This window comes from Scyliorhinus canicula, chromosome 29 (assembly GCF_902713615.1).
Source record: "Scyliorhinus canicula chromosome 29, sScyCan1.1, whole genome shotgun sequence".
NCBI classification, from domain to species: domain Eukaryota; kingdom Metazoa; phylum Chordata; class Chondrichthyes; order Carcharhiniformes; family Scyliorhinidae; genus Scyliorhinus; species Scyliorhinus canicula.
Genome location: NC_052174.1, coordinates 2,836,859 through 2,864,026, shown reverse-complemented (window position 1 = coordinate 2,864,026; position 27,168 = coordinate 2,836,859). Strand labels below are relative to the sequence as shown.

Below are 27,168 nucleotides of genomic sequence, written 5' to 3'. Positions count from 1 at the left end.
GTGTGGGGGGGGGGGGGGGGGGAGGGGTGGGGGGGGGGGGGACCGAAGTGACATCAATATAATGCTCTGACATGATTGGATGGTTGGGAATCTGCATTAAATGTAAAAATTAAACGTTGTTAAACGAATTAATGATACTTAATTAATTATTTAATTATACTTTAGAAAGGTATCTACGCCAGAGATCGGAGAGTACTGTATTTAGCTTTCACATTTATAGTAGAAATCTAGTGCTGGGAAGCATATAGTTAACAGTAACTTTTATTTTGAAAAAAAACTTAGTTTACTGATTAATTAACGCAATGTCAATTAGACGGGTGAAGTGCTCTAACTGTGAGATATGGCAGGTCCGGAAGAATTCCAGCGTCCGGATGGCTTCACCTGCAGAAAGTGGACCCAACTGGAGTTCCTAACAGACGGCATCGTTCTGTTGCAGCAGCAGTTGGATGCACGTCGGAGCATGCAGTTGGCGGAAAGCGTCATAGAAAGCAGTTACATAAATGTGGTCACAACCAAAGTGCAGGAATATAAATGGGTGACCACCAGAAGGGGTAAGCAGTCAGTGCAGGAATCCACTGTGGTTGTCCCCCTCTCCAACAGGTATACCCATTTGGATACTGTCGGGGGGATAGCTGATCAGGGGGAAAAGCAGCTGCCAGAGCATTGGCACCACGGCTGTATCGGATGTTCAGCAAGGAGGGTCAAAACGCAGAAGAGCAGAATTCATGGGGGACTCTACAGTTGGGGGCACGGATAAGCGCTTCTGTGGTCTTGAAAGATACTCCAGGATGGTATGTTGCCTCCCTGGTGCCAGGGTCCAAGATGTCACAGAACGGGTAGCGGGCATTCTGAAGGGGAGGGCAAAAAGGCAGAGGTCGTTCTACATATTGGTAAATAACAACAGAGGCAGGAAGGGACATGCGTTCCTGCAGCATAAGTTCCGGGAGCTAGGCAGAAAATAAAAATACTGCACCTCTAGGATTGTAATCTCGGGATTACTCCCTGTGCCACGTGCCAGTGAGGCTAGAAATAGGAGGATAGAGCAGCTAAACACGTGACTACACAGCTTGTGTAGGAGGGGGAGTTTCCGTTATCTGGACCATGGGGAGCTCTTCCGTGGCAGGTGTGACCTGTATAAGAAGGAAGGGTTGCATCTAAACTGGAGAGGCGTAAATACCCTGGCCGCGAGGTTTGTTGGTGCAACATGGGAGGGTTTAAACTACTATGGCAGGGGGTGGGTATCGAAGCAAAAGGTCAGAAGGTGAAAGCAATAATGGGGAACTATGGGATAGGGTCAGTATGTATCTGCGGAAGAGCAAAAATGGCAATTTTGCTGAAAACAGCCGGTCTGGTGGCCTGAAGTGCACATGTTTTAATGCAAGAAGTATTATGGGTAAATGAGATGAACTTCGAGATCGGACTAGTACTTGTAACTATGATGTTGTTGAAATCACAGAGGCCTGGTTGAGGGAAAGACAGGATTGGCAGCTAAACGTTCCAGGATTTAGATGTTTCAGGCGGGACAGACGGGAATGTAAAACGGTTGGCGGAGTTGCGCTACTGGTTAGGGAGAATATAACAGCTGTACAGCGGGAGGACACCTCAGAGGGCAGCGAGGCTATATGGGTAGAGGTCAGGAATAAGAAGGGTTTAGTCACAGTGTTCGGGTTTTCAACAGGCCTCCTAACAGCCAGCGGGAGATACAGTAACAGATAGGTAGGCAGATTTTGGAAACGAATAAAAACAACAGTGTTGTGATGGGAGACTTCAACTTCTCCAATATTGGCTGGGACTCACTTAGTGCTGGAAGCTAAGACGGGCCAGAGTTTGTAAGGAGCAACTATGAAGGCTTCTTAAAACAAAATGTAGATAGTCAATCTATGGAAGGGGTTGCACTGGACCTGGTATGAGGGAATGAGCCCTGCCAGGTTAGGGAATGAGCCCTGCCAGGTTGTAGAAGTTTCAGTAGGGGAGCATTTCTGGAACAGTGACCACAATTCAGTAAGTTCTAAAGTGCAGGTGGACAAGGATAAGAGTGGTCCTGCGGTAAATGTGCTAAATTAGGGGAAGCCTAATTTTAACAATATTAGGCGGGAACTGAAAAACCTAGATTAGGGGCGGCTGTTTGAGGGTAATTCAACATCCGACATGTGGGAGGCTTTCAAATGTCAGTTCAAAGGAATTGAGGACCAGCATGTTCCTGTGCGGAGAAGGGTGAATACGGCAAATTTCGGGCACCTTAGATAACGAGAGATATTGTAGGCCACTTCAAAAGGAAAAATGAGGCATTTTGCAGGGCTACAAGGCTGGGAACAGACGAAGCCTCTGTGGAATATAAGGAAAGTAGGAAGAAACTTAAGCAAGGTGTCGATAACGCTAAAAGTGGTCACAACAAGTCATTTGGAAATAGGTAAAGGAAAATCCCAATGCGTTTTACACGTACATAAAAAGCAAGAGAGTAGCCAGGGAAAGGGTTGGCCCACTGAAGGATAGGCAAGGGAATCTATGTGTGGAGCCAGAGGAAAAGGGCGAGGTACTCAATGAATACTTGGCATCACTATTCCCCAAAAGAGAAGTAATTGGTGGACATTGAGTCTGGAGAAAGGTATGCAGATAGCCTAGATCACACTGAGATCCAAAAGGACGAAGTGCTGGGCGTCTTGAAAAATATTAATGTAGATAAGTCCCCAGAATACTGAAGGAGGCTAGAGAGGAAATAACTGAGGTATTGACAGTAATCTTTGGATTCTCACTGTCTTCAGGTGATGTCCGGGAGGACTGGAGAATAGCCAATATTATTCCGTTGTTTAAGAAGGGTAGCGAGGAAAATAAAAGGAGCTACAGGCCGGTGCGCCTTACGTGACTGGTAGGGAATTTACTGGAGATAATTCTTCGATACAGGATCTACGCCAATTTGGAAGCAAATGGACGTTTATGCTAGGGGCAGCATTGTTTTCTGAAGGGGTGTTCGTGTCTCACTAACTTGATAGAGCTTTTCAAAGAGATCAAAAAGTTAATTGATGCAAGTAGGGATGTGGATGTTGTCTGTATGGACTTCAGTAAGGCCTATTACAAGGTCCCTCATGGCAGACTGGTACAAACGGTGAAGTCACACGGGATCAGGGGTGAGCTGACAAGATGGATGCAGAACTGGCGAAGTCATAGAAGATAGAGAATTGCAATGGAAGGGTGCTTTTCTGATTGGAGGGCTGTGACTCGTGGTCTTCCACAGGGATAATTTGCTGTTCATCGTATATATAAATGATTTGGAGGAAAATGTAACTGGTCTGATTAGTAAGCTTGCAGACGACACCAAGGTTGCTGGAATTGCGGATACTGATGAGGACTGTCAGATGATACAGGATGATTCAGATCGTTTGAGACTTTGGCGGAGAGATGGCAGATGGATTTCAATCCAGACAAACGTGAGGTAATGCATTTTAGAAGGTCTAATGCAGGTAGGGAATAAACAGTGAATGGCAGAGCCCTCAAGAGTATTGATAGTCAGCGAGATCTAGGTGTACAGGTCCTCAAGTCACTGAAAGTGCCAACGCATTTGGAGAAGGTAGTCAAGCAGGCATACGACATGCTTGCATTCATTGGCTGGAGCATTGCGTATAAGAATTGGCAAGTCATGCTGCAACAGTATAGAACCTTAGTTCGGCCACACTTGGAGTACAGTGTTCAATTCTGGTCGCCACACTACCAGAAGGATATTTAGGCTTTAGATCGGGTGCAGAAGAGTTTTACCTGGATGTTTCCTGGTATGCAGGGCATTCGCTATGAGGAGCGGTGGAATAAACTCGGTTTGTTCTCACTGGAACGACGGATGTTGAGGGGCGACCTGATAGAGGTCTACAAAAGTATGAGGGGCATAGACAGAGTGTATAGTGAGAGGCTTTTTCCCAGGGTAGAAGGGTCAATTACTAGGGAGCATAGGTTTAATGTGCGAGGGGCAAGGTTTCAAGGGAATGTGCGAGGCACGTTTTTTTACACAGAGGGTAGTGGGTGCCTGGAGCTCGCAGCCGGAGGAGGTGGTGGAACATAAGAACATAAGTACTAGGAGCAGGAGTAGGCCATCTGGCCCCTCGAGCCTGCTCCGCCATTCAATTAGATCATGGCTGATCTTTTGTGGACTCAGCTCCACTTTGCGGCCCGAACACCATAACCCTTAATCCCTTTATTCTTCAAAAAACTATCTATCTTTACCTTAAAAACATGTAATGAAGGAGCCTCAACTGCTTCACTGGGCAAGGAATTCCATAGATTCACAACCCTTTGGGTGAAGAAGTTCCTCCTAAACTCTTCTAAATCTACTTCCCCTTATTTTGAGGCTATGCCCCCTAGTTCTGCTGTCACCCGCCAGTGGAAACAACCTGCCCGCATCTATCCTATTTAATTTATTCCCTTCATAATTTTAAATGTTTCTATAAGATTCCCCCTCATCCTTCTAAATTTCAACGAGTACAGTCCCAGTCTACTCAACCTCTCCTCATAATCCAACCCCTTCAGCTCTGGGATTAACCTAGTGAATCTCCTCTGCACACCCTCCAGCGCCAGTACGTCCTTTCTCAAGTAAGGAGACCAAAACTGAACACAATACTCCAGGTGTGGCCGCACTAACACCTTATACAATTGCAACATAACCTCCCTAGTCTTAAACTCCATCCCTCCAGCAATGAAGGACAAAATTCCATTTGCCTTCTTAATCACCTGTTGCACTTGTAAACCAACCTTCTGTGACTCATGCACTAGCACACCCAAGTCTCTCTGAACAGCGGCATGCTTTAATATTTCATCGTTTAAATAATAATCCCGTTTGCTGGTATTCCTACCAAAATGGATAACCTCACATTTGTCAACATTGTATTCCATCTGCCAGACCCAAGCCCATTCACTTAACCTATCCAAATCCCTCTGCAGACTTCCAGTATCCTCTGCACTTTTCGCTTTACCACTCATCTTAGTGTCATCTGCAAACTTGGACACATTGCCCTTGGTCCCCAACTCCAAATCATCAATGTAAATTGTGAACAATTGTGGGCCCAACACGGATCCCTGAGGGACACCACTAGCCACTGACTGCCAACCAGAGAAACACCCATATATCCCAACTCTTTGCTTTCTATTAATTAACCAATCCTCTATCCATGCTGCTACTTTACCCTTAATGCCATGCATCTTTATCTTATGCAGAAACCTTTTGTGTGGCACCTTGTCAAAGGCTTTCTGGAAATCCAGATATACCACATCCATCGGCTCCCCGTTATCTACTGCACTGGTAATGTCCTCAAAAAATTCCACTAAATTAGTTAGGCATGACCTGCCTTTTACGAACCCATGCTGCGTCTGCCCAATGGGACAATTTCTATCCAGATGCCTCGCAATTTCTTCCTTGATGATAGATTCCAGCATCTTCCCTAATACCGAAGTTAAACTCACTGGCCTATAATTTCCTGCTTTCTGCCTACCTCCTTTTTTAAACAGTGGCGTCACGTTTGCTAATTTCCAATCCACCGGGACCACCCCAGAGTCTAGTGAATTTCGATAAATTATCACTAGTGCATCTGCAATTTCCCTAGCCATCTCTTTAGCACTCTGGGATGCATTCCATCAGGGCCAGGAGACTTGTCTACCTTTAGCCCCATTAGCTTTGCCATCACTCCCTCCTTAGTGATAACAATCCTCTCAAGGTCCTCACCTGTCATAGCCTCATTTCTATCAGTCGCTGGCATGTTATTTGTGTCTTCCACTGTGAAGACCGACCCAAAAAACCTGTTCAGTTCCTCAGCCATTTCCTCATTTCCCATTATTAAAACTCCCTTCTCATCCTCTAACGGACCGATATTTACCTTAGCCACTCTTTTTTGTCTTATATATTTGTAAAAACTTTTACTGTCTGTTTTTATATTCTGAGCAAGTTTACTCTCATACTCTATCTTACTCTTCTTTATAGCTTTTTTAGTAGCTTTCTGTTGCTCCCTAAAGATTTCCCAGTCCTCTAATCTCCCAGCAATCTTTGCCACTTTATATGCTTTTTCCTTCAATTTGATACTCTCCCTTATTTCCTTAGATATCCACGGTCGATTTTCCCTCTTTCTTCCGTCCTTCCTTTTTGTTGGTATAAACCTTTGCTGAGCACTGTGAAAAATCGCTTGGAAGGTTCTCCACTGTTCCTCAACTGTTCCACCATAAAGTCTTAGCTCCCAGTCTACCTTAGCTAGTTCTTCTCTCATCCCCTTGTAATCTCCTTTGTTTAAACACAAAACACTAGTATTTGATTTTAGTTTCTCACCCTCCATCTGTATTTTAAATTCCACCATATTGTGATCGCTCCTTCCGAGAGGATCCCTAACTATGAGATCATGAATCAATCCTGTCTCATTACACAGGACAAGATCTAGGACCGCTTGTTCCCTCGTCGGTTCCATTACATACTGTTCTAGGAAACTATCGCGGATACATTCTATAAACTCCTCCTCACGGTTGCCTTGACCGACCTGGTTAAACCAATCGACATGTAGATTAAAATACCCCATGATAACTGCTGTACCATTTCTACATGCATCAGTTATTTCTTTGTTTATTGCCTGCCCCACCATCTCGTTACTATTTGGTGGCCGATAGACTATTCCTATCAGTGACTTTTTCGCCTTACTATTCCTGATTTCCACCGAAATGGATTCAACCTTATCCTCCATAGCACCGATGTCATCCCTTACTATTGCCCGGATGCCATCCTTAAATAACAGAGCAACACCACCTCCCTTACCATCCACTCTGTCCTTCCGAATAGTTTGATACACTCGGATATTTAACTCCCAGTCGTGACCATCCTTTAACCATGTTTCAGTAATGGCCACTAAATCATAGTCATTTACGATGATTTGCGCCACCAACTCATTTACTTTATTCCGAATACTACGAGCATTCAGGTAAAGTACACTTATGTTGGTTTTTTTACCTCTGTTTTGAACCTTAACATCTCCAGTTTTATTCCTTTTGTTATTACTGGGCCTATTCACTGTGCTCCCCTCAGTCACTGTACCTTGTACTGTCGCCCTTATGGATTTCTGACTATGTCTTCTCTGCCTTGCACTTTTCCCCTTACTTCCTTTTGTTTCTGTCCCTGTTTTACTACCTTCCAACTTCCAGCATTGGTTCCCATTCCCCTGCCACATTAGTTTAAACCCTCCCCAACAGCTCTAAAAAACACCCCCCCCTAGGACATCGGTTCCAGTCCTGCCCAAGTGCAGACCGTCCGGTTTGTACTGGTCCCACCTCCCCCAGAACCGGTCCCAATGCCCCAGGAATTTGAATCCCTCCCTCTTGCACCATCTCTCAAGCCACGCATTCATCCTATCTATCCTGAAATTCCTACTCTGACTAGCTCGTGGCACTGGTAGCAATCCTGAGATTACTACCTTTGAGGTCCTACTTTTTAGTTTAAGTCCTAACTCCCTGAATTCCGCTTGTAGGACCTCATCCCGTTCTTTACCTATATCGTTGGTGCCTATGTGCACCACGACAGCTGGCTGTTCACCCCCCCCCCCCCGCCCCCCCAGAATGTCCTGCAGCCGCTCCGAGACATCCTTGACCCTTGCACCAGGAAGCAGGGACGATAGTGAAATTTAAGAGGCATCTTGACAAATGCATGAATCGGATGGAAATAGATGGAATCGGGCCCAGGATGTGTAGAAGATTTTAGTTTCGACGGGGAGCATGGTCGGTACAGGCTTTGAGGGCCGATGGGCCTGTTTCTGTGCTGTACATTTCTGTGTTCCTTCTTATTGAGTGAAGTGTCCAGACGTATTTTGTGATTTCAACCCGGGTTCTCAGAGCCTCCGCCCCTGTGCTAACCACTTGCTCGATGTTGTGCCGGGCAATGATCACCCTACTCAAACCCACATATCCACCCTATACCCGTAACCCAACAACCCCCCCCCCCTTAACCTTACTTTTTAGGACACTACGGGCAATTTAGCATGGCCAATCCACCTAACCCGCACATCTTTGGACTGTGGGAGGAAACCGGAGCACCCGGAGAAAACCCACGCACACACGCGGAGGACGTGCAGACTCCGCACAGACAGTGACCCAGCCGGGAACCGAACTTGGGACGCTGGTGCTGTGAAGCATTTATGCTAACCACCATGCTACCATGCTGCCCAATTTTGACTCATTGCAATAGAAACGGGGGAACTCATGCGATGGGAACAAAGAAATTGCTGAGGGACTAAATTCGAGCTTTGCTTCGATCTTCACAAATCAAGACCTGAATAATAGAACATAGAACGATCCAGCGCAGTACAGGCCCTTCGGCCCACGATGTTGCACCGACATGGGAAGTCAAAAACTAAAGGCCATCTAACCGACACTATGCCATTATCATCCATATGCTTATCCAATAAACTTTTAAATGCCCTCAATGTTGGCAAGTTCACTACTGTTGCAGGTAGGGCATTCCACGGCCTCACCACTCTTTGCGTAAAAAACCTACCTCTGACCTCTGTCCTATATCTATTACCCCTCAATTTAAGGCTATGTCCCCTCGTGCTAGCCACCTTCATCCGCGGGAGAAGCCTCTCACTGTCCACTGGGCTGGAATTTCTGATAACCAGGTTTTTGTGAGGAACTGAAGAAATTAGTATTAGCAAACATATGGTTTGAGGTGAAATTGATGGGATTGAAGGCTAACGCATCTGAATGGCCTGATAATCTTGATCCCAGAGAGCTTCAGGAACTGGCCCGAGAAATTACACGTCATTTTCCAACGTACGTTGGACTCTGGAATAGTTACTACAAATTTGACGGAATATAACCCGGCTCTTCAAAAACGGAGGTAGTGAGAAAACAGGAAAAAATAAATCAGTGAGTCCTACATACGTAGCAGAGACATTGCTGCAGTGTATGATCAATGGTTTCAGAGCACTGCATTTGGAAAGCAGTGTAATAATCTGACAAAGTCAGTACGGATTCATGAAAGGAAAATCATGTTTGACAGATCTACTAGAATTCTTTGAAGATGTAATCTGCAGAGTTGACCAAGGAGAACTGTTGGATGTGTTTTTCTTAAATTTCAAAAGGCGGTCTTTATAGACGCACAATGCATATTGATATGTAAATTTATAGCGTCCGGGATTACGGATAGTGTCTTGAGATGGAACAAAAGCTACAAGGAAGCGAAATGTTAGAATAAACGTGTCTTTTTTTCAAATTGGTAGTTAGTGACTCGTGGGGTATCAGTGGGATCTGTGCTGGGATCCCATCTCTTTCCATGATATATCAATGATTTGGACGAGGAAACTGAATCTCCAATTTTGCAGAAAATATAAAGTTTAATGGGAGGACAACAGTGGTGCAGTGATTATTAGTGATTAGCAGTGCTGTCGCACATCACCGAATGACCCAGGTTCGATCCCAGATCCACGGGGGACTTTGACATTTGACAGATTAATATTAAGTGCACTGGATATTAACATTGAATAATTATGGTGAGCAGAATATATTTAATCTCCTCCCTGTCGGGCATTGAGTCACCTTTGCTTCAAACGCAGTCATCATCAGCTAGGGCACAGAACATGTGACGGATGCATGAGAGATTGATACTCCTGTGAACAGAAGTTAGATTGGACATCGGCTCAGTCACGATTTGCAAGATCTGGCCGATAAATAACATTTCATAAATTGATGGGACCATTGTCTTTGTGATTTTCGCAGACTGACGAGAGTCAATTGAACTCTCTTCCACAGAGAGTGACAGAGGATGAGTTGTTGACCATTTGCAAAACTGGGTTCTAAATAATATTGGCTCAGATAAGGGATAAGTCAATGGTTATTTGATAGAACGTGATGTGACCAACGGAGGATTTTCGGAAATATTAGCTTCTACATATTAGGACAAGTTCAGAGTTAAAGGCTGAGGGTTACAGTGTATTTGACTGCAGTAGTCATGTTATTTATTTCTTCAAGAGTTTGTTTTGGAAAGGACTGAGAGCCTTTCTGAGCCAGAGAGTGGTATTGAGCAGAGTGATGTGGTTTTCAATCTGGACTAATGCATTAATGACGGGAAAGTCCTTGACAAGTGAAGGACATCAGTCTGCAGAGGGATTCGTTTTGATCAACTTTGGGGATGATGGCATTGCTGGCTAGAGCCAAGGAATGCATGGAGTCGGCTTTTTGCGAATTCTTTGCGGAGGGAAGAGGTGAATTCTGACCTGTCTGACACTCAATCCAGAATTCTTTCACAGCAGGATAGGTATGAGGGCAGCATGGTCGCATTGTGGATAGCACAATTGCTTCACAGCTCCAGGGTTCCGGGTTCGATTCCCGGCTTGGTTCACTGTCTGTGCGGAGTTTGCACATCCTCCCCGTGTGTGCGTGGGAACCTCCGGGTGCTCCGGTTTGCTCCCACAGACCAAAGTTATGCAGGTTAGGTGGATTGGCCATGATAAATTGCCCTTAGTGTCCAAAATTGCCCTTAGTATTGGGTGGGGTTACTGGGTTATGGGGATAGGGTGGAGGGTTGACCTCGGGTAGGGTGCTCTTTCCAAGAGCCGCTGCAGACTCTTTGGGCCGAGGGGCATCCTTCTGCACTGTAAATTCTATGATAATCTATGAAATGAGTGATAATATGTATTGCAGGATTGCTTTGTCTTGGGACAGGGAAGACGCCGAAACACGCCAGATGGACCTGTTTTTGAGGCTATTTATCCAGAGTCGTAAGTGTTCTGTCAGAAGTCAAATCTATTTTCCAACACAATTATTACGGATGCTAAATTTAAAATACATTGAGCGCTATATGTTTCTTTTCTAATTGATTAATCGGAAATTGAGTCGTAAGGTGCAATTTCAACGTGTTATTTTCAGGTGTTAAATTAAAAGGTTTAATATTATATTCGGAATGAAGTAATGTTTCAAAGGACCAAAGCCTTGTTTCCTTCAGTCCATCACTCCGAGAGTGAATAATTATTTCCAAGCAGTCAGAATATTAGAGTTCCGGTCAATGTCGCAGCCATTGTTGGGTTCTAGTCTGCGGTGGTCTGACGGGAAGGTACAATAAGATGAACCAAAATTTTGTCCAATGGCTGAGCAGGTCACATTGGCTATGGACTCACCACTTCTCCGAATTTGTATATCCCTATGTATACCCGCCCAAGTTGACATAATGTTGCATGTTCTTGGCAACAGTGCAGAAACAAACAGTAGAGATGCTGCGTCTGGCACAAATCCTCGGTGCACTTCATGACGCTCACCCTGCTCTCACCTGAACAAATGACGCCGGCGTCGTTCCTCATTTGGCAGGAATTGGGGCTAGCGATCTCGAAGGGACAGACCCACAAGAAGGGCTCTGTCCCATTGCAATTGACGACGCTTCCCGAAGTGCGGCCTGAACCTTCACCAAAGTGCCCGCTGCGCGTAGCAGTCCGGACAAAGCCACAGCGCAGCTGTCGGCACACCACCTCCGCATCTGGCAGGTCCCACTGCAAGTCGCAGACCGCCCCCCAGGTTCCATTCGCGTAAACCTCGATCCTTCCCGAACATGGATCCGGTCCACTGGCAAGTCGCAACTTGATGTCGGCTGTTAGGGTCAGAAAAATATATCAAGCCCCTGTTCCCAAAGAAATAATAGTAACATTCTGCCTTTATTTAATTACGCAGAATCATAGAAGTCCTACATGCAGAAGGAAACCATTCGGCCCTTCGAGTCTGTGAACAAGCTACTCCCTCACAGTAGCGATGTAACGTCACCACGGGGCAATTTATCTTGGCCAATCCACCTAACCTGCATATATTTATACACTAAGCCGCACTTTTGCATGGTCAATTCACCAAACCCACACATCCTTGGACAAGGAGGGGCAATTTTATCAAGGACAATCACCTAACCTACGCATCTTTTGACTGTGGAAGGAACTAGGAGCACCCAAAGAAAACGTAGAACGACACGTGGAGAACGTGCAAACTCGATACAGACCCGCCCCCGCCGCCGGATTTTAACTCCGGCCGTGTCACTGTAAGACTGCAGTGCTAGCCACTGAGCCACCATACCGCCCCTATGTATGCAGGCGCATATATACAAAAACGAGCAAGTATCCTCTCTAATATCTAATGAATCGAAAAACGTTGGTTTCATTCTTCGTTCACTTTACACGAGGATCATGAATTGCATGGAATTCAATTGGAACCCTGGTGAAATATCCACATTTATATAATAATTTTGGTGCAGTACGAGAATTTTGGCCCATTGTTTATGGACCAGTTTTCCAAATGATCATTTACATTCGTTGCCTTAAATATTCCCATGGATTCGATTCAAATAATCATCTAATTCCGTCTTGACTGCCGTGATTGAACCTGCCTCCACCACACTTCCTGGCAGTGCATTCCATGCTCCGAAACACTTATTGTGTGAATAAGTTTTATTTTGTCTCTGTCATCAAACGTTCTGAATTCCAGAGCCTCCGAATTGAACCTTGGTCCCAGGCGCCGTGAGCCAGTCGTGCTAACCACTCTGCCACAATGCCCCTCTCGTTCTTTATCCTTTTACAAGCAGGAATAGTATTCCCGATCTATCTACTCTGTTCTGGGTGATTTAGACAAGCAGGCTGAGTGGACATACACGTAGCCAATGAAGTCCAATCGGACTAAATATGAAGTTGGGAAACAGAAATAGAGACTATTATTCAAAAGGCGGTACATGAAAATGGCTTATTGTCACGAGTAGGCTTCAAATGAAGTTACTGTGAAAAGCCCCTAGTCGCCACATTCCGGCGCCTGTTCGGGGAGGCTGTTACGGGAATCGAACCATGCTGGCTTGCCTTGGTCTGCTTTCAAAGCCAGCGATTAGCCCTGTGAGCTAAACAGCCCCATCATAAACCGGGGAGATAAAATTATATCTGTATGTTCTTCTGATGCACTTGGGCAGGAGAAACCGAGCAAATAAATTATAAACGGCAGGACCCAGGGAAGGACCGAGGATCAGAGGGATCTTGGTGAGCATGTTCACCGATCCATTCAGGTAGCAGAGCAAGTGGGTGGATTGGTTCGGAAGGCATCTGGTACCCTTGCCTTAATTAGCCGAGGCACAGTGTTTAAGAGCAGGGAGTGTATGCTGGATCTATAAAAAAAACAATTCTTCAGCCACAAGTAGAATATTGTGTGGGTTCTGGAATCCACATTATAGGAGGGATGTGATCGCACTGGAAAGCGTGCCGAGGGGATTTACCAGAACTCGCCTGATTTGGAGAGTTTTAGCTGTGAAGAGAGGTGATCGACGTGGAATGTTTTCCTTTACGCAGAGGATACAGAGGATGATTCAGATGTATACAATTTTGAGGAGTATAGAGACACTCGACATGAACCAAATTTTCCCCTTTGTGGATGGGTCTATTAGGAGGGGGGGGCATACATTTTTAGGGAAGGGGTTGGAGGTTTAGACGAGATGTGTGGAAAAGCTGTGTAACCCAGAGCGTGGTTGGAGTTTGGAACATACTGCCTGAAACTATAAAACCTTCATAAGATTTAACATGTATTTATATGTTCACTTGTTATTCTAGGGTTTTCAAGGCCAAATACAGGAAAAATAGATTACAATAGTTTGATGGTTATGTTTCACCGGCGCTGACAGGATGGGGCGAAAGGCCCCTTATGTTCTGTATGATTCGGTGATTCTGTGAATCTCTGCTGCCAGGCCTGTAGAATGTCCCCCTCCCCCCCCCCTACACTCTGGAAAATTAGGTCATCGTGATCTCCTCAGGTTAAATTACTTGCGATTTATAAAACCCAGAAAGTAATGTTTCTTATTTACCTTTTAGTCATCTCGACTCCCCATCTTCCAATCATGTGTCTCAGCGTTCCAAAAAGTTTGAACTAAATCTCAAACAGCTCCACCTTCTTTCAAGACATACTTTGTATTTGAATCACTTAGAATCACTTACCCATTACAGATATTTTTAGGGCTTCACTGTGCGAGGAGTTGTACAGCTTCCCTGAGGTCTTCATTTCATACTGACATGTGTACTCGCCATCGTCTTTTTTGCCTTCAGCAATAATGTCAAATAGTGCCGGCTTATCCTGGACGGCAGCGTGCTGCGAACTGACCAATATCTTCCCATTATCCTTGTACAAGTAATAGGTCATGACAGAGAAATACCGCGGAGCTCGACAGGACACACTAATGATCTGACCCGGAAGGAAATTCGGGGGTGCTGTATCCGTTGTCAACAATGGCTCCGGCGGTTCATCTACAGGGGTACACATGAAAAATTTGTTCATATTGCGATTCAACCATTCCGATCGACTGAAATAACAACCAAATTAAACAAATCACTTAAAGTGAGGTAGAAATTTAAGGGACAGTCCATTCGAGGGTAAACCCCTGTTACGAATGGGGTAAATAAAGTGGCCCCATCTCCTGTGGTTCTATACGGGCAGAGAATGTCTCCGGGCTACCAGTGGGTGCAGCATGCTCCCTCTCCAGGGATACTGGGCCGCCAACTTTCACGACAAAACGTCAAGACAGTTGGATGCAAACATGCAAATGAAGATTTTTTGTTATAAATTTAGATTACCCAATTATATTTTTTCCAATTAAGTGGCAATGTTGCGTGGCCATTCCACCTACCCTGCACATCTTTGGGTCTTGGGGGCTACATCCACAAAAACCTTGATGTAATGTGAAAACTCCACATGGACAAGTGACACAGAGCAGGGATCAAACCTGGGACCTCGGCGCCGTGAGGCAACACTGCTAGCCATGGCACCACCGTGCTGCCCTCATGCAAATTATGATAATGCACCATCCTCCATAACGGGAAGGCCAATCGGGTGATGCGTGCTTTTATACGGTGGTGACTTACATGGAATCAGTATTAAATTGGGACTTGGCAAGTTTTCTTACTATGATTCATCAACTGGGTGTCGCTATCGGTAATGCAGCCAACCGAATTTACCCTGTCTCCGCTGTCTGCATGAAGTTATTTGGGAGCCAACTCTTATTCGCTTGATAGCCGAGAAGCCTCACTCCAGATTTCGGCACGCAGACCGCCTTGTATAGTTTCCGATGGCACAAGAGAGATTTTCGTTCCTCTTGTACATCAGCTATTCAAAAGGGTTTTGCTTCCCACAAATTAGTAGCGACATGGTCCACATGCACATTCTATACCAAATTAATACTAGAAACATATCTGGCAATGAAATCTATTGAATCCTGGTGGCATTTGATCGAACTCAATATCTTGGAAACACTGAGCAAAAGCAATCCATTGTAAACGTTTTCATGCTGTGTATAACTCGGTCACCCAGTGGGAAGCACTGCTACTTCACAGAGCCAGAGATCGGTTCGACTCCGGTACCAGGCGATTGTCTTTGTGAAGTTTGCACAATCTCCCCATGTCTGAGCGTTTTTCATCCCACGGTCCAAAGATCTGCATGAGCTATTCGAAAGATGCTCCTTAGTTTAGAAAGGTAGGTTGCAGGGTGGGGCTGTGAACTTCGGTTGGATGCCCTTTTGGACGGCCGGCGCAAACCTAATGGGCTGATTAGACTTCTACTGTACTGTCGGATGCCTATAACGATCTTTCCCATCCCTTATTGTCCTTGCCACTGGCTGCGGAGCGCTGCTCACATGTGGGTGCGACAGTCAAACGGACATATACCCTGCACCCGAAAAAGGGTGGACATTTTACATCGATCATTGCGTGATCACCACTGGTAGGGATATTTCCAGTTCAAGTTTGCCAACAAGCAGTCAATACCATCAGCGGTCCCGAAACCGTCTCCCAGGGCATCAGGTTACGGCTTCTAGGTTCGCCAGACCACGCAGGTTAACGGAGTCCAACTGTCTATCCCGATGGCAGTCTGCCCAAATATTAATTAGATAGATGCGAATTCCGTGATACGCAATGACTGTTCAGACAGAATTGGGTGGATCCTCCGAACACGCCCCCCCTCCACCAATTCCCCCACTTCGCCCCTGTGCACGTGTTTATCGATTGCGTGGTATTCACTGGCAGCGGGATTCTCCCGCTGGTCAATATGATTTCTAATTGAACTCAACCTGAGGCTACCGGCAAATGTATAATACCGGGCATCGAATTTAGGCGCAGAACACAGCATTGTGGCCGAGTGTGGCAGATTCCCACCATCCACATTAACATTGTTGCGCTCCCTAATGAGCGCGACCCTGACCTTTCACTGTGATCATCTGTTGCTCGCTCTGTTCCGAGTTGAACACCAACTCCGAGATGTCCATGTCGAAGTTACAGGTGTAGTTCCCGCTCTGCACACTCTGGATGTTCGCGATGGTGAAGTTCAGCGAATTCCGATTCTCCGGGACAGGAATGGAGAGAAATGCCTTCTTCCCGCCGACTTTGTACAGGAACATCCGGCTTCCAGCATAAAACATGGGGATGTCGCACTGGATGGTCACGTTCTCGCCTCGCATGAAGACACTCGGCGAGCGAAACACGGAGATGGCGGGCTTCAGTGGTTGATCTGGGGGTAGGGTCAGGAGAAATCAAGATTTCACAGCAAAATCAATGAAGAGAAAGGAAGTTCGTTCCATGCAATGACCATGCAAACCCTTAATAAGGCAGAGTCTAATCAAATGGGCGGCTCTGTTGCCTCACAGCGCCAGGAACTCGGGTTCAATTCCCGCCATGGGTAACTCTTGTGCAAACTCTGGAGTTTGCACGTTCTCCCGTGTCGGCGTGGGTTTCCTCCGTGGGCTCGTTTCCTCGCATAATCCAAACATGTACTGATTAGGTGGATTGTTAATTTTAAAACTGCTCCTTGGTGTCCAAAGATGTGAGTGTTAGGTGGGCTCAAATGTTTACAGGAATGGGACGGCGTGGTGGGGTTGGGTTTTGGAAAGCTGCTCTTTTACAGGGTCGGTGCAGACTCGATGGGTCGAACGGCGTCGTTCTGCACTGCACGAATTCTATGTTTCTGTCGCACACCTGAAATTGGACCCCTCAAGAAACAGGTTGTATTCAGGGCCAGAGAATGGCAATGTATGTCAGCCTTCTCAACGCCCCATTGAGACGCTGGTGGAAGTTACTGCAGTGGGATTTTCATTCCAAACTTCCGCCATACGGACAAATACGGACGTGCGGTCATGGAGCGTGTGGAAGACCGTCAGTGCCTTTTCACTACCATGTATTTGTGCCCAACGTTGGCTGAATTAACATTCTCATCCACCACCTTTCAAAGTCACTCTCTGCACCAGGGAAGCACAGTTGTAACAGTGTGTCATCTACCGGATGCACCACGTTAATGCACCACGTCTTTCCCAACTGCCTCACCCCCAGCACCTTCCAGATCCACGGTCATTGCCAACCAGAAGGAGAAGGGCTATAGATACGTTGGGAGCGCGGGGTGGGGGGATTGCCGCGCCATCTGCAAGTTCTCGCCCTGTGAGCCACTAATTTCGGGCCATGGAACAATTCGGGTCTTTCCCGCACTGTCACAGGGTCATTTTCCCGCACTTCTACCTGCCACCACGGTGTGTCTTTTGCGACAGGATATGGATTGCCTAGTTTCAAGAAAGCAGAGCATTAATATTTCCTCAAGGGGTCATTAGTGTCGCTGCCTAAGGCAGTAGCGCCAACTATCCCTGAATCGGTATACATGTCTCCCTTAATATTGAGTTAAAATTCTACTTTGATGCGCTGTGGGCATGGCATATTATGTTACGAGCGGTTTGAAGGTCCAAATTTGTTTTTGTTATTCAGACGCTTCACTTCAAGATGATGTCTTGCAATGCCACACCGATCGACAGTCTGATAAATGTAGGGATTGCAGACATAAATATTAGAATAAATGAAAATATTGCAAAAATGTTTTAAAAGCCTCTGTTAGAGCACAGAGCATTACAGCGCAGTACAGGCATTTCGGCTGTTGCGCCGCCCTGTGAAACCAATCTAAAGCCCATATCCGCTATTGCATTATCATCCAAATGTTTATCCAATGACCATTTAAATGTCCTTAATGTTGGCGAGTCCACTACTGTTGCCGGCAGGGCATTCCACTCCGTTCCAACTCTGAGTGAAAAACCAACCTTTGACATCTGTCCTCTATCTGTCTCCCTCAATTTAAATCTATGTCCCCTCGTGCTCTCCATCACCAGGCGAGGAAAAAGGCTCTCACTGACCACATAATCTAATCCTCCTTGTATACCTCAATTAAGTCACTTCTTCACATTCACCTCGCTAACGAAAACAGTCTCAAATCCCTCAGCCTTTCACCATAAGATCGTCCCTTTATACCAGGCAACATCCTGGCAAATCTCCTCTGCACACTCTCCAGTGCTTCCACATCCTTACCCTTCCTACAATGCGCTGTAACAGAACTGCACCCAATACTCCAAATGCGGCCGCATCAGAGTTTTGCACAGCTGCAACATGACCTCATGGTTCCAAAACTCAATCCCTCCACCAATAAAGGCTAACAAACCGGACGCATTCTTAACAATCCCATGAACATGGGTGGCAACTTTCAGGGATCTATGTACTTGGATACCGAGATATCTCTGCTCATCCACACTACCAAGAATCTTACCATTATCCCAGTACTCGGTATTCCTGTTACTCCTTCCAAAATGAATCACTTCACCCTTTTCTGCATTAAACTCCATTTGCCGCCTCAGCCGACCTCTGCAGCTTGTCCAAGTCCTTCTGTAACCTGCAACATCCTTCCAACTGTCCACAACTCCACCGACGTTAGTGTCATCCGCAAATTTACTCACCCATCCTTCTACGCCCTCCTCCAGGTCATTCATAAAAATGACAAACATCAGTAGACCCAAAACAGATCCTTGTGGTACACCACTAGTAACTGAACACCAGGCTGAATATTTCCCATCTCCCGTCTTCTCAGCCAGCTAATTTCTGATCCAAACGGCTAGATCACCCTCAAACTCATGCCTCCGTATTTTCTGCAAGAGCCTACCGTGGGGAACTTTATAAAACGCTTTACTGAAATCCACATACACCACATCAACTGCTTTACCCTCGGCTACCTGTTTGGTCACCTTCTCAAAGAACTCAGTGAGGTTCGTGAGGCACGACCTTCCCTTCATAAAACCGTGTTGACTATCCCTAATCAAATTATTCCTTTCTAGATGAGTATAAATCCTATCTCTTGCAATCCCATCCAAAACTGTTCCCACAGCAGAGGTAAGGCTTACTGGTCTATAACCGGGTGTGCCTCTACTCCTTGTTCAACAAGGACACAACATTTGCTATCTTCCAGTCTTCTGGCACTATGTCTGTAATGTGGAGATGCGGCCGTTGGTCTAGGGTGAGCACATAAATAAGCCTTACAACACCAGGTTAAAGTCCAACAGGTTTGTTTCAAACACTAGCTTTCGGAGCGCAGCTCCTTCCTCAGGTAAATGAAGAGAATGTTGCAGAAACATATATATAGACAAATTCCAAGATGCCAGACGGTGCTTCGAATGCGATCATTTGTAGGTAATCAGGCTTTACAGATCCAGAGATAGGGGTAACCCTCGGTTAAAGAGGTGTGAATTGTCTCACGCCAGGACAGTTGGTAGGATTTCGCAAGCCCAGGCCAAATGGTGGGGGATGAATGTAATGCGACATGAATCCCAGGTTCCAGTTGAGGCCGCACTCATGTGTGCGGTACTTGCCTGTATATTTCTGCTCGGCAATTCTGCGTTGTTCCGCGTCCTGATGGCCGCATTGGATTACGAGATAGGGGTAACCCTCGGTTAACCCTTCAAAAGTTAAAGTCCCCCATAACAACTACCCTGTTACTTTAGCTCCTATCCAGAATCATCTTTTCAATCCTTTCCTCTACATCTCTGGAACTTTTCGGAGGCCTACAGAAAACTCCCAACAGGGTGACATCTCCTTTCCTGTTTCTAATCTCAGCCCATACTACCTCAGTAGACGAGTCCTCAACTAACTTCCTTTCTGCCAACATAATAGCGTCTTTGACTAACACAGCCACACCTCCCGCTCTTTTACCACCTTCCCTGTGCTTACTGAAACATCTGAACAGCGGAATCTGCAACCGCCATTCCTGTCCCAGCTCTATCCATGTCTCCGAAATGGTCACAACATCGAAGTCCAAGGTGCCAACCCATGCTGCAAGTTTAGCCACCTTATTTCGGATGCTCCTGGCGTTGACGTAGACACAGTTCAAACTACCTGCCTGCCAGCCAGTTCACTCCTGCGACCTTGAAACCTTACTCCTGGAGAGTGGAGCTGCAATTCAGTTTCCCATCCCCCTGCTGAATTACTTTAAAACCTCCCGAAGAGCATTAGCAAATTTCTCCCCCAGGGTAGTTGTACACCTCTGGTTCAGGTGCAGACCATCCCGTTTCTAGAGGTCCAACCTACCCCAGAATGAGCCCCAATTACCCAGGTATCTGAATTCCTCCCTCCTGCACCATCCCAGTAGCCACGTGCTCTCTCTCCTTAATCCTCGACTCGCTACCACTTGGCGACTGGTTACAACCCAGCGATAATAACTGATCATTCTAGCTTTAAGATTCCACCGTAGCTCCCTGAATACCTGCTTTACATCTCCATCACTTTCCCTATGTCGTTGGTGTCTATGGGAACCACGAATTTGGGCTGCTTCCCCTCCCCTTTTAGGATCCCGAAAACATGATCCAAGACATTACGGACTCTGGCACTTGGGTGGCCACACACCAACCGCGAGTCTCTCTCGCTCCCACTGAATTTTCCATCTGTCCCCCTAACTTTGGAGGTCGCAATGACTAATGCTCTACTCCTCTACCCCCTTACCTTCTGAGCAACAGGGACAGACTCTGTTCTGGAGACCTGCACCCCATGGCTTACGCCAAGGAAGCCACCCCCCCCTCCCCCACCACCAGTATCCAAACCGGTATACTTGTTACTAAGTGGAGCAACCACAGGGGATCGCTGTACTGACTGCTTCCTCCACACACCGCCCACAGTCACCCATCTATCTTCATTCTTCGGAGTAACTACATACTTGAAGCTTCTATCTCTGACCACTTCTGCCTCCCGAATGATCCAGCTCTAGTTCCCCAATGCGGATGTTGACGAGCTGATGGGTGCACTTCCCACACGTGAAGTCAGCAGGGACACTGACGGTGACCCTCACTTCAAACATTCTGCAAGAGGAAAATTGCAGGGCATTCCCTGCCACCCCCCCTCCAGATAACTTGCGGATCAAACAAGAAAAAGAAAGAAAGAAATAGCTTACCTGATATTCACAAAACCCCTTATGTTAGAGGAGGAGGAAGGGTGGGGGACACTACAAGTGTCGTGTCCCGGGATTAGGAACTGCCCAACTTACATACAGGTACTACACACCTTCCCAGAACTCTCCACGGCCGATATCCCGTTTTCTGCTGCTCTCAAAGAAAAACAACTCCGAAAAGTGTATGTAAAAAAAGAAAATTCAGCTTTCCTCAGCTCTCCCTACCAAAAAATCGCTCCCCTCCCTGCCTGCTCCGCTGGAGGGATGAGGCCTGAACCTCGGATGTAAGTGCCTCTTAAATAAAACTACACTTATTTCCCAGAAAGGAAGGGTATGTATTTGACTGCTGCAGTGATGTTTCCAAAATAATTTTGGTTTCAAAGGCAGCCAAACATCGGGGCTACAGATGTGTAATTAAGATATGATAACACTGAGATAATAATTAATTCATTTACTGAAATTTAATTTATCTATAGACCGAAGTCTCCTTCGGGAGTAGATGAATATAGATGGTGTGTTAACTTTTTCGGATGGTCGTAAGGCAGCCAGTGGGTTAATGGGGACTGTTTAGCTCAGTTGGCAGTTTGTGATGCAGAATAAGGCGGGTTCACATCAACCAAACCTCCGGTCCTGGACGAGGTTATTCATTACTGGCCCCGGCTTCTCAACCTTATCCTTCGCCGCAGGTTAAGACACAAGTAGTCAGTTCTCTACCATAAAGCGGAAAACGACCTATTTTCAACGGGGACTTTGGCAACTTTACTTATTCACAGTTTCTTGAAGCCAGCTCCCCACCAACTACTGAATGGCAAATAGGGACGGGCAATAAATGCTGGCCTATCCAGCGACGCCCACAAAAATGTGCTTTTTTTAAGGGAATTGTGTTCGACAGAAAACGGATGCTTAACATGCATGATACCATATTTCTCTACCACCTGATTTCTGAAAGGCGGACTATACTTTACTTAATTGATAGAATCATAAAATTTCGCGTAATGAAAAGAACTCCATTAGGCGATCAATTAACATCGTCTCTAATGCCACACCATTGGGAGGATGTGATGGCATTAAAGAGTGTGTAGAGGAGATTCATCGGGATTTTGCCTCTGCTGGCGAGTTTCAACTATGGAGATAATCTGGGGTTGTTTTCCTTGGAGCAAGAAGGCTGAAGGGAGACCTGATTGAATTGCGTAAAAACATCAGGAGTATAGATCGGTAGATAGAAGAATCTGTCCTCCTTCGCGGAGGGGACAATCACGAGGGGCAGAGATTTCAGGTTGGGGCAAGAAATTTGGAGGGCATGGGAGGAGAAACGTATTCACCTGGAGTGTTGTTTGGAATCTGGAAGTGCCCGCCTGAAAGGGTGGTGGAGGCAAAGAGCCAAATATCATTCAAGAAACATTTGGAAAAACACGTGAAAGGTCAGAGCGTGCCTGGACTAAAGATCGACATGAGATTAGAAAAGAAAGATGCTTGATGGCCAGCCCAGACACGATGGATCGAATGGACCCTTCCGCAATGTAAATAAAACCAGAACAACACCATACCTAGGCGCCGAAGACGGCCACTCGGCCCATCAATTCTGATTCGCCGTTGACGGCTGATCTCATATAACACTCTCTCCACTTTCCCGCATTATCTGCGTAACCTTCGATTTCCTCACTGATTATAATTATGTCTATCTCAGCCATCCTTTTTCGCCCTCCTCCAGGTCATTCATAAAAATGACAAACGCCTTGAACATGCTTACCGACCCAGACTCTACATTCCTCTGTGGTAAAGAATTTAAGGTATTAACTACCCTATGAGAGAAGTTCCTCCTCATCTCTGCCCGAAATTAACGCCATCTCCTGACTCTGAGATAATGTCCTCTGGTCATAGTCCAGCCCACAAGTGAAATTAACCTCTCAGCATCTTCCCTGTCAAAGCCACCAAAGGATCCTATATGTCGCAATAAGTTGGCCTTTCATTTATCGAATCTCCCAGTTAGTACAGGCCTAACCTACTCAACCTCACCTCAGAAGGAAATTCCTCCCCACCGGGATGAAACTCGTGAACATTCTCCCGACTAATGTGGTAGGAGGAGACGTTTGAGGTCAGTAAAGAGGCATCAATTAAAGCCAGTGAGGTACGAGATAATAAACTCATTGTGACTAAGGGGAAGAGTAGACAGGGAAGAGATTATGAATGCAATGGGACAGGTGGTCCGAGTTGCATTTGTTTTAATGCGAGAAATGTAGCAGGTAAGGCAGCTGAACTTAGGGCTTGGATTAGTACCTAGGAATATGATGTTATTCGTATTACTGAGACTTGGTTGAGGAAAGGGCAAGATTGGCATCTACATATCCCAGGGTATAGATGTTTCAGGAGGGATAGAGAGGGAGATCAAAGGGGTGGAGGAGTTGCATTACTGGTCAGAGATGATATCACGGCTGTGATTAAAGAGGGCACCATGGAGGATTCGGGCACTGAGGCAATATGGGTAGAGCTAAGAATACGAAGGGAGCAGCAACATTGTTGGGACTTTACTACAGGCCTCCCAAAAGCGAGCGTGAAGTAGATGTATAAATGTGTATACAGATTATCGAAAAATGTGGGAGCAGAAGGGTGGTCGTAATGGGAGTGTTTAACTTCCTCAACATTGAATGGGACTCATGTAGTGTTGGAGGCGTAGATGGGGCAGAATTTGTAAGGAGCATCCAGGAGAGTTCTTTTTACAGCAATATGTAAATAGTCCAACTCGGGAAGGGGAATACTGGACCTGGTTTTGGGGAGTGATCCCAGCCAGGTGGTCGAAGTTTCAGCCGGTGATTACTTTGGGAATAGCGATCACAATTCCGTAAGTTTTAGATTACTCATAGACAAAGACGAGTGTGGTCCCAAAGGAAGAGTGATAAACTGGGAAAAGGCCAAATATAACAAAATTCGGTAGGAGCTAGGGAATGTGGATTTGGAGCAGCTGTTTAAGGGTAAATCCACATTTGAAAAATGACAGTCTTTTAAGGAAAGTTTGATTAGAGTGCAGACATGTCCCTGTGAAAATTATGGATAGAAATGGTATGATTAGGGAACCATGGATAACGGGTGGAATTGTGAGACTTGCTAAAATGAAAAAGTAAGCATACATCAGATTAAGGAGACTTAAAACTGATGAAGCTTTGGACGAATATCGGGACAGTAGGATAAATCTCAAATGCGCAATAAAGAGGGCTAAAAGGGGCATGAAATATCTTTGGCTAACAGGGTTAAGGAAAATCCCAAAGCATTGTGTTCGTATATAAGGAGCAAAAGGGTAACTAGAGAAAGAATTGGGCTACTCAAAGGCAAAAGATGGAATTCATGCGTGGAGTCAGAGGAAATGGGTGAGATTTTTAATCAGTACTTTGCATCGGTATTCACCGTGTAGAGGGACATGACGGATGTTGAGGTTGGGGTTGGATGTTTAAATACTCTAGGTCAAGTCGGCATAAGGAAGGGGGAAGATTTGTGTATTCTAAAAGGCATTCAGGTGGATAGGTCCCCAGGTCAGGATGAGATCTATCCCAGGTTACTGAGGGAAGCGAGGAACGAAATAGCAACAAAGAACAAGTATAGCACAGGAACAGGCGCTTCGGCCCTCCAAGCCTGTTGCGACGGTCTCAACTAAAATCTGCGACACGTCTGGGGTCTGTATCCCTTTATTCCCATCCTATTCATGCATTTGTCAAAATGCACCTTAAATGTCTCGATCGTCCCTGCTTCCACCACCTCCTCCGACTGCGAGTTCCTGGTCTGAGTGTTTAACACGGTAAAGCAGGGTAGATAAAGAAAACCCTTCTCCGCTAGTTGCGGATTCTACAATTCTGGGGCATAATCAGGCCACAATCAGCCATAATTTTAAAAAAATGGCGGGACTGACTCGAGGGGATGAATCGCGTTCTCCTATTCCTATGTTCTTCTGTTCCCACTGCCTCTTGTAGCTTCAGAAAGTCTTCCCTTACAGTTATTGCATCCCCTTTAAAATAAATTGCAACGTCCTATTTCTCTTTGCAAGTTTCTGCTGAATTTGCACGCTCGGTTTTTGCGTGATTTATGCACGAGTATACCACTTGGGCAAATATGTGGCAAGACTGTCCAACGCGCTGCGATTCATTGGCTGACGCTTACCTGAGCACGTGACGTCAGCTCCGAAGCCGCCATAACACATCCCAACATTCCAAGCGAATGAATAGCAATGCCAGAGCAGGAGTTCAGACCCCAGGCACTGGACGTGTGACAAGGGTATTGGGTCGCGTGATGCTGGGGATCGTTCTCCTCGAGAAGCGCTCTTGACAAATCCGCAGCCAAGATGTCGGCAGACCACCTGCCCGGCAGCAAGGTTCCAGGTATCGCCGCAGACCTTCCCCCAGGTACCGTTGAAGTAGATTTCCACCGACCCTGCACAGTCATTATCCTTGCTCACAAGTCTGATCTGCACGTCATCTGAAAATTTAATGACAGGCAGAAAGGCGTTAAGCGTGGCGGCACGATGGCAAGTGGTTAACACTGCTGCGTCACAGAGTGGTTCAATTCCGGACTCGGAGAGGATTAGTACGTTTACACTTTGGCTGCGGGGTACCTACGGGTGCTTTGGTTTCGTTCTACAGTCCAATAATCGGCAGGGTAGGTGGATCGGCCATGCGAAAATTGTCCCTTAGCGAGCAGAGATGCACTGTTTACGTGGATTGGCCACCTTAATTTGCCACTACGTGTCCGCTGCTTTGATGGGGTTAAGGGGATAAAAGTAAAGAAAATAGGAGCAGCAGGAAGCTCTCCTTCGAGCCAGCTCCGCCATTTATTATGATCCTGGTACAATCTTAAATTAAATATCCTGATCCCGCCTCCCTCCCCCCCCTCCATATCCCTTGATCCCTTCAGCTCCAGGAGCTGTATCGAATACCTTCTTGAAAATACACAACGTTTGGTTCAACCAGTTTCTGTGGTAGCGAAATCCACAGATTCCCCAATCTATCGGTGAAGAACTTTCTCCTCACCTGAATCCTAAAACTTATCGCCCATCTATTTCCTCTTGATCTGCACTCCCGCACTATCGGGAACATTATTTTTGAATCTACCCTATCTAAACCTGTTTGCATTTTCCAACGTTCTGTGAGATACACGCTTATTCGTCACAATGCCAATGTATATAAAAGTCACCGAGTTACCCTCTCCACGTATAACAGTCCCGCAATCCCAGGAATAGTCCTTATAAACATTCACTGCACTTCCGCCAAGCGCAAACATCCTTTCCCAATACTGCTCTTAATACTCCAGGTGTGGCCTCACCAATGCCCGAAACAATTGCAGAAAACCATCCCTATTCCTCTACTCAAATACTCTCGTATTTCCCTTCTTTACTGCTGCTGTATGTGCGCTCTTACCTTTGCCGACTGATGCACGAGAACATCAAGGTCTCGCTGAGTATCCACCTACCTCATTTACACCCGTTCAAATAATAATCGCCCGCCTATTTTTGCTACCAAAGCGGATAGAACATAGAATATAGAGCAGTGCAGCAGAGTACAGGCCGCTCCGCTCACGATGTTGTGTCGAACATTTAGCCTAATATAAGATCAACCTAACCTACACCACTTCAATTTCCTGCTGTCCATGTGGCTGTGTGAGTCGTTGAAATGTCCCTAATGACTCTGACTTCACCACCTCTGCTGGCAGTGCATTCCACACATGCACCACTCTCTGTGTAAAGAACCTTACTCTGACATCTCCACTATAACTTACTCCAATCACCTTAAAGTTATGTCACCTCGTGACAGCCATTTCCACTCTGGGGTAAAGTCTCTGGATATCCACTCTACCCATCCCTCTCATCACCTTGTACACCTCAATCAAGTCACCTCTCTGCCTTCTTCGCTCCAGTGAGTAAAGTCCTAGCTCTCTCAACCTCTCTTCATAAGACATACCCTCCAG

General features: G+C 46.0%; 1 protein-coding gene across 1 annotated transcript in view; it reads right to left on the bottom strand.

Annotated features, from left to right (window-relative positions):
* The window catches only part of LOC119958387, a 98,661-nt gene that overhangs the window by 39,434 nt on the left and 32,059 nt on the right, over positions 1-27,168 (bottom strand). Inside the window, exons 7-10 of the mRNA XM_038786880.1 lie at positions 25,369-25,683; positions 16,192-16,497; positions 13,941-14,246; positions 11,267-11,581 (exon numbers count right to left, since the gene is read on the bottom strand). Coding sequence (XP_038642808.1) covers positions 11,267-11,581; positions 13,941-14,246; positions 16,192-16,497; positions 25,369-25,683 — 1,242 coding nt within the window. The remainder of the gene's footprint in view (positions 1-11,266; positions 11,582-13,940; positions 14,247-16,191; positions 16,498-25,368; positions 25,684-27,168) is intronic.